Source organism: Gastrolobium bilobum, unplaced genomic scaffold, assembly GCF_033153095.1.
Source record: "Gastrolobium bilobum isolate Gb01-03AN ecotype WA unplaced genomic scaffold, APGP_CSIRO_Gbil_v1 utg3766, whole genome shotgun sequence".
Lineage (NCBI taxonomy): Eukaryota > Viridiplantae > Streptophyta > Magnoliopsida > Fabales > Fabaceae > Gastrolobium > Gastrolobium bilobum.
Genome location: NW_026898390.1, coordinates 194,867 through 203,936, shown reverse-complemented (window position 1 = coordinate 203,936; position 9,070 = coordinate 194,867). Strand labels below are relative to the sequence as shown.

The following is a 9,070-nucleotide window of genomic DNA, read 5'->3' as shown; positions in this document are numbered from 1 at the left end:
CATCAAATGGGCCGCAATACTCACCACCATTATCAGATCGGACCACCTTCAATTTCTTGCCAGTCTCCCTTTCAACCATAGCATGGAATTCTTTAAAGGATTGGGGTACCTGGTCTTTAGTCTTCAACAAATATACCCACACTTTGCGGGAATGGTCATCAATAAATGAAACAAAATACTGAGCTCCTCCAAGAGATTTCTCCGACATGGAGCAAACATCAGTATGGACGAGGTCAAGAATATTCCTTCGTCTTCTTGGTTGATCCGGTCTCGCAAAAGAAACCCGGTGCTGCTTTCCAGCTAGGCAGTGCGTGCAACTCTCCAACGCTTGGCCTTTCAACCCGGTCAATAATCCTTTCTTGTTCAGGATCTGTAGCCCTTTCTCGCTCATGTGGCCGAGGCGCTTGTGCCATAGCTCCAAGCTAGGTTCATCTCGAACAGAATTGGCTTCTCCGCCACTGATTTTTCCTTGCATCACGTACAAGGAGCCTTCCTTCTTACCTCGGGCCACTACCAAGTTTCCCTTGGCCAGCTTCCATCTCAAACTACCGAAGTAGTTCACTAACCCGGCATCATCAAGTTTGCCTACCGAGATTAGGTTCAAACGCATGCCAGGAACATGCCTTACATCTTTCAACACAAGTCGGCATCTGACATCTGTGGTCAGAGTTACATCACCGACACCAACAATCTTGCTGGTCACCTGATTTCCCATCTTCACGACTCCAAAATCACCACCTCGATAAGAGGAGAAAAAACCTTTGTGTGGAGTAACGTGGATGGAGGCACCGGAGTCAACAATCCAGGTGCAGTCATCATAATCAACATTCAAATAATTATCCTCACCAAGGAGGAATATCTCAGCATCAGGGTTTGCAGCCACCGCAGTGGTGCTCTTGTCTTCCCTCTTCTTGGGAATAATCTGATCCGGCTTCACAGAGCCGTTCTTCTCATCATTCTGTAGGGTCCAGCAGTCTGGCTTCTTATGGCCTATCTTTCCACAGTAAAAGCACTTCAACTCATATTTCGGCTTTGACCGACCTCTGGACTTGTCTCGTCTGTCATGACCTCTACCGCGACTCTTACTTCTACCACGGGAGTCAGATTTCCCTTTATTCTCAGCAACGTTGGCCTCAGACGTACTTGAAGTACCTCGTTCTCTTCTCCTGGATTCTTCGCCCAGGAGGCTGTCTGTCACGACATCCATCTTCAATTTTCCATCTGGAGTCGAGTTATTCAGGGTCACCACCAGAGTATCCCAGCTTTCTGGCAGCGAACTCAATAGCAGCAATGCCTGCAATCCTTCATCAATTTTCATATCAGCCTTTGACAGCTGATTCACAATACCTTTGTAGGTGTTCAGGTGTTCAATCATGCTCATGCCGTCCTTATATTCAAGCTTAACAAGTCGGCGAACCAGGTGTACTTTGTTCCTGGGAGTCTTCTTCTGAATAATGGACTCTAATTTCGTCCACAACTCATACGCGTTTGTGAATTCGGACACGTGCTCAAAGAGGCTTTTATCAATATATTTCCTGATCGTGGCTACCGCCTTCCGACTCAGGATCTCCCACTCCTTATCTGTCTTGCCTGCTGGTCTCTCATCAAGGATAATGGGCTCATGCAAATCTTTGCAGTAGAGATGATCTTCCATCATCGGTCTCCAATATGTGAAATTGTCTGCGGTCAACTTGAACATATCTCCATCATGAGTTATGCCACTGGTCTCCATCTCGTCTCCCTTAGAACCCGTCGAACTCGGGCTCTGATACCACTGTTGGGAAAACTCGGTTCCCTCAGATCGGCTCAGGGGCCTTTGGCGGAAGTCAATCAACAAGATCCTGATCTCGGATCTCGGCAATACCTCGGCCTGAACTTCACCAGGTCGGGTAGCGCAGCGGAAAAATCAAAACGAAAACAGGAGAGAGAGAAGAAGAACACAACTAGATTTAACGTGGGAAAACCTTTTCCAATGAAGAAGTAAAAACCCACGGGACCTAGTCCAGATCAGAAATCCACTATGAAAATAATGGTTACAACGAATCAAATACACAAATGTGGTGGTTAACTCATCCTCTCCAGCAATGGTGATAATCAAACTACCCTAGAGATGTTTCACTCAAACTCTCTCTAGAGATCTCTCAAATGCAGAGCATAAAGCTTTGCTCAAACAATCAAATAATTTTTCTCTCAAATCTGACCTAGCCTCCACCCACAACTAATGAGTATTTATAGAGGAGGTGGAAATTAGGGTTAGGGTTTTTAGGAAACCCCTCAAATGGGCTTGGGCTTAGCATTGAAGGAGGAAGCCCAACATATTGTATAGTTGAATATTTATTATATCAATGATTCATAGACAAAAAAATTATTGTTCGAAAAAAGTATATAGTAAAAATTAGTGCTCATATTAGTCATCATTTATAACATATATATGAATGTGGTGCACATGTGATGATGAGTAAAAATTAATCATGTCTAAGATTTGTGTGAAAAGTCAAAGTTCAAATGGTTAAGTAAATGATGGCAAAAGTTGGCTTACTTAATCGATCTTTTAATATTAATTATATGATTTATTTAGTGGACATTTTAAGGTTGCTGATCTACTAATTAAGGCCCAACCAGTGAAAGGCACAAGGAGCCCAACAACGATGACTTCCATGGTAAGAAAACACGCCGCATGCCATGATAATCTCGTCAACACTCTAACACACGGTATCAGTTGATTAATTCATTGTGGCTACAAGATATGAGCAGTTCAGGTTCTACAATCTTCTTAATAGTCAATGGCTAAGGCTCAAGCACATGCATACAGCTATATCTACGGGACATAGCCTGATATTAAGTATTTTGTACACAGGATCACTTGCAAAGGCCGCTTCTTCCCACAAACAAGAATGAATATTGCCACACTAAAGCGGCATAACTAGGAATACCAGAAAAATCCTATATAGTGAGGGAATTATTATGTAAATTCCGTCTCTAATTTCATCCTCGCTACTACTTTCCCTCTCAAATTCTCTCGCAAAATTATTTGCGAGGGAATTTGCGAGAAAAAGTAGTAGCGATGATGAAATTAGCGACGGAATTTGCATAGCAATTCCCTCGCTATACAGGATTTTTCTAGTAGTTTCAACCATAATATGAACAGATCGCACTAAGTCTAGGTATGATAATCTTTTCATTCAGACTTAACTACATAGACTCTTATTGACTTTAACGTCGGAGTGTTTTACAGGTACCTCTCCCCCGTCATTCCAATCAATATCACAAATCATAGGGGCATTCCCCATCTCGCAGGGCATCGCGCTATACAGCCAAACATCCCATAGGAGCTCCATCCCGCATACCTAGCCCCAACGAAATCCCATATACCTAATGGACCAAAACTCAACCGTATATGATCCAGCTTAATAATTATTGGAATTTCAGTTCCCTTACTCAATTGATGTTGTAATGTCAAATACATGACCTGAGTTTGAATTTATAGTATTTGTTGTTAGCCAACGACACACCTAGAAATATGTGTGCATAGTTTTTTAAGCTTTATTTTTGATAATATTAAAATTTTATATTTTTATTTTAATTATTTTCTTATTTTTTCATTTTTAATGCTGATTAGATTGTAATAAATATAATTATATTGTAATAAATTATTCTTAAAAAATACATTGAAACAAATTATTTTTTCTTTTATTTTTTTAGGCATATTTAAGTTTGGTTGGTTTTTAATTAACCTATAAAAGATTATTTAAACTTCTATTGATATTTGTTAAATTTCTAAAATATTTTTTTTCGAGAACTAGTGTTTATATATATCTCAGTTCGTCTGTTTAACTTATTTTCTCTGTATTTTGACATTAGATAAATTATATATACTTACAAAAAAATTTCCTAAGATTTATAGTTTGTGTTAGTTCGGAAATGTAGAGAACATCTCATTATCTTAAATTTTTTTAGAAAAAAGGTTAAACTGACCCATAACCAACCTAAAACAAAAAATAAAATAAAAATAAATCCCGTGTACAATCCACGATCAAAATAAAAGAGTATTGATATGCTTAGGTAATAAAATTACTACATGATATTGTTAATCAGTGAGAGATTGCATCATTTATAGGTAACTTTTCTTTAATGCTTGGTTTGCTAAGTAAAAATATAAAGAAATTCTTGAATAAATTTTGCATGAACAAGGTCTACACAAGAGTATATCATTTTAGTACATACCACATAGATTTTTCAATCCACCAACCCTGTTCCCCCACCTGTCCCATCCTATTTTGTTTCGGCCATTCGTCAGTCCAAAAGTAAAAGTTAAAGTACGGAAGGGTACATAACTAATAGGATTGAGTGTGTGTTGTTTTAAAGGATGTAAATTATAATCTTTTAGTGATTTATATAAAGTTTGACCGGTCATATTTTGTGTAAATATGAAAAGTTACTTTTTCTTTTTTTACTATACACATCAGTGAAGTGACTGGGTAGAGAAAAAAAAAATAACTTTTTAAATTTACATAAAATCTAACTCACCTAAAAAGATACAAACTTATGTGGTTTTTAAAGAATACTTCTTTTTTTCCAAGTAATAATACGATTTTAGATTTTCAATTGTAGATTTAAAAAAGTAAACTGCATGCAAGCACGCAGCTTAGGTCTTTCGCATTGTAACAATGTTATTAAATTTGAATCTGGAATCGGTGGAAATTATATATTAATTGATCACAGGTTCAATCACTAAGTGAATAAACTAAATTTATATAATAATGTAGTTTGTTTTATACAGTGTTCAGCTAATTATGTGACTAATTTTATGTGTGTAAAGCTACATGACTGACATGCAAAGACACATCATGTATTAACTTAATATATCATTAAAAAAGCGAATCCATGTAAAGCGCAATACACATTAAAATGTGGGATAAAGTAGCACACAGAGTTGAAGTTTTGGACAGTAGCTAGGAAAACTACAGAGAGAATTTAAATGCGAGATTGTGTCTCAACCTCTTATAAAAAGCAAAGTAGCAGAATAGAATCTATTTGTTGGTTAGCTTAAGGTTTGTGGTTTGGAGGATAGCAACCACGTGGTGAAGTTTGGCAGTGTAGCTTCGTCTGCCCTGTAGTACTTTTGTGTGAATTCAAGCAAATCCGACCATGTAAAATCTGGATACTGTTTCGTCCCGTCCCTTCGAACAATATCTTCTGGTGGTTTCACCACCTTGTCTTCTTTGGGGCATAGAAAAAATGCCAAAGACCTTCTCTCCTTATACTGGTTAACCACTGCCCTATGAAGGCAACTCTTGTATCTCCCATTAGATAATGCCTGCACAACCGACAAATATAAGTTAAGTTTCATGCACACCTTAAATGATTCCTTGTCTAAGAAGATACGAACAAATTTCAAATTATTCACCGCAGTAAATAAAGTACATATATACATGCACGCCAATTAACCGGTTTCCATTAGATAGCTGCAACCTTTATATACTCTTGATCACTTCCTAGTTTTATCCCCTTGTTATATATGTAAGCCGGCATCTTTGTGTAGCTCTTCTAAGTTCTAAGTATGACATTAAGTAGTTCTTTTCTTTAAATTAAGTTTCAATTAGGCTCTCATTTTATTTCTTAATTTTAGAATTTTGGGTAAATAATAAAAGATAGAAACGATAAACGTTGCTTACTAGTTCTTTCTATCCCTCATTTTTAAGGACCAGGAGAAGGGAGGGGTATGGTACTACTGAGGCCTCAAGGCTATGTATGAAATCAGAAAATTGTGCCATAAAATGATGAGTTTGAGGTCATTGTTGGAAATTATAGAAATAGCTATTCATAGAATCATAGCTATTATAATGTAGAACCAAGCTAATAAGCACAAGATTCAAGACGATGTTATGAATTTAGACAAAGAGAGAACAAATCCTCGATACATAGGTACATCCTTAATAAAAAAGAAAAAAAATAGAGATACGAAAGAAAATAATCATAAAAGTACAGATAATATAAATATTTTTTTTTTATATTTAGCAAAGGGTGTATCAAGTGGTCGGTACATCCGTAGTACTGAAAATATTTTCACAAAGAGGAGAAATATATATATTTATATATGGAAAATTGGGTGTCCAGTCACTGGATATAAGATTGTGTTCAGTCACCGCATTATAATTATGAATTCCTGGAAATACATAATTACAATATTAAAGTTATATTTTTTTTTCTCTTCAGCTGATGTGAAAATTGAAAAAAAGTGCAACTTTAATATTATAACTATTTATTTCCCGGAATACATAGTTATAATGCGATGATTGAACAAAATTTTATATCCAATATATATATATATATATATATATATATATATATATATATATATATATATATATATAGTGTGTGTGTGTGTTTGTACACATATATACATATGTGTGTGTAGGATCGATAGGTGTATGGTTATGATTCTCCACATTTAATTTTTTCATTCTTTGTATGGTTATGATTCCCCGCATTTAATGCTTTCAAGTATATATATGGCAAATATTTAATTGCTGCACGTACAGCTGCAGAAATGTAAACTCCATATATACATATATATAGTAAGACTTTTAAGTCTTACTCCCCATCTCAGTCGTTGATAGACGAAAATCAACGGTTGTCATTTATAGTGTAATTAATAATTGATTAATTAATATAACTTCTTAAACTATAATTGTTGGATGGACGGAAATTAATGGCTAGGATGAGAGTTGTGGAGTCAAATGATCTCTGATATATATATATATATATATATATATATATATATATATATATATATATATATATATATATATATAGTTATATCAACGAATGAAAGAGTTCTTCCCGCAACCAGAATTAAAGTAGTTCATCTAAAAGTGAAGAAGAACAACATTTTAATATCAAGAAATTGAAATGAAGTCAATTTTTGGTAGCATCTTGATACCAGTACAAATAATCATGAGTGACGACAAAAAATTATTTACCAACTTTGCTGAGAGTGATAGAGGTCAAATTGACTTTGGAGACGATAAAAAGGTGCAAATTGAAGATTATTTCCATATCTTACTGAACTTGACCAGTGAGTGTATTCCGACATATATGAATAATTTGGAAATTATTAATTTACAAAAATGTCATTTCAACATTATATCTTTACTATAACTTTTTTTTTTTAAAAAAAAGAAGAAAAAAAAGAATCAAAGCAACCTCACTTTTCTCCTTTTCCTCTTTCTCTATTTTAGCCAAAAACACATAAATGTAAAGATGAACAAAAGATTTTAGGTGTAGGCCTTAACATATGCCGTCCATTAATGGTGCTTAATTATAGCTAACTTGGCTCCTTATATCTTCTCTTTCTCGCCTGCTATCTAGAGATAAACAATTTTGACTCAATCACCGGATTTGTCACGTTCTAACAAACACTAATTAAGGTCATGTGTCTGCTCATTTAGAAAGAAAAAAAAAAAAAAAATACTCTTGAAGTATTACACCCAATTATTGGTATTTAATTTAAATATTATATAACGTTTTAAATTTAATCCATCAACAGAATATAACTTTAACAAACAATGTAAATTATACAAGATCGATTATTAGATTATAGTCCCAAAGTAATATAATAATAAAGGAAATATAAACAGTTATATGTATGGATATTGAGGGCCTACCGTGAAGGTATCTCCAATGTTAACTACAAGGGTGTCAGGACGAGGTTTAACCGTCTGCCATTTGTTGTCTGAAAATACATCAAGCCCTCCAACTTGATCTTGGTGAAGAATGGTTATAGACGTTGGGTCACAATGTGGTCCTGTTCCGAGTGCAAGTCTTGGTTGTTTGCAAGATGGGTAATAGTTGCATCTCATGATGGAGCAACCATCTTCAAACAAGTCCCTGAAATGCATTCTATCCACGCCTAAGCTTATTGCTAATAGCTCCGTCAGCTTCACCCCCAACTGCTTCATAGCTTTACAGTACTTCTGGAATGTTACTCTATGCATTGAATTCACAATATATTAATTAACAAAGTGTAATAGTATATATATAGTTAGTGATGATCACGTACGAGTTGTCTTTCAATTCCATGAAAAGACAAGCCAAAATAATAAAATAAACTTGTTATAATTAATTAAAAAATTCACATTATTAATTAATTGATTGTCTTACCCAGCTTCTTCAAACTCTTCTCCTAAGGTGGAGTTAAAGTAGTTTGTGACAACAGGCTCTAAGGTGTTGTCATGGTATGGGAAAGAGAGGGTTTCCTTCCATGGGAGTTTGGAGGAGAATCGGTCAGCATGAGCACCAGAATAGCCCCACATGGAACCGGGTGTTTTAGAAATGCTCAATTTCTTGTGAATTGGGAGTTTGAAAAAAGTGTCCATTTGCTTATATGCATCGCTAATGAGGTGTGGATCAACACCGTGGTTGATCACTTGGAAGAAACCATGGTTCAAGCAAGCTCCAGTTATGAGCTTAGCTGCATGTTGTGTGTTCTCATCGTTCCCTTTGAGAAACCCATCAAGATCCACCAATGGTGCTTGGAGCTCTTCATGGGCGTCCACTAGGTACTCCTTTGGCCAAATGAAATTTGATGGCACTTCGGGATGCCCTTGAAGTTCAGACAACAAGAGATATGAATCCATCTCACCTTAATTATGTAGTTTCAATCGATCAAGGAAAGAACTCTTAACACAAAAACTAATAATTAAGTAGTGAGCTTAGAGTTTGGGATAGGCAAATATGGCAAGGTATATGGGATGTATTTATAGAGTTAAGAGATAGAATAATCAGTAGCTAGCCAGCAACGAACAACAAAACCTTTGAGTGGAATCAATACTTTTTCAACGAAACAAAATCAATTCTTTTTTTTCTTTTTTTTTTAAAAAAAAATCTTTCACTTGGTATTCCACTCATATTACTGAGAGATAAATCCCACAGCCATCGTTGTACGTGTCTGGTTAACTATCCTGCCTAGACACCGACACAGGATACGAGATATGACACTTCAATACGTTAATTCTAAAAAATATTAAATTTTGACACATTAGAATACGTTTTGATATTAAATAATATT

The 9,070-nt window shown here is 35.5% G+C and overlaps 1 protein-coding gene across 1 annotated transcript; it reads right to left on the bottom strand.

The window, feature by feature from the left end:
• Positions 1-5,041: 5,041 nt before the first annotated feature.
• LOC133315691 (gibberellin 20 oxidase 2-like) lies at positions 5,042-8,639 on the bottom strand. Its single transcript, XM_061517368.1, has 3 exons — positions 8,164-8,639; positions 7,668-7,989; positions 5,042-5,317 (listed from the first exon to the last, which is right to left on the bottom strand). Exons 1-3 carry the CDS (start codon positions 8,637-8,639, stop codon positions 5,042-5,044), a joined length of 1,074 nt encoding a protein of 357 aa, XP_061373352.1.
• Positions 8,640-9,070: the final 431 nt, after the last annotated feature.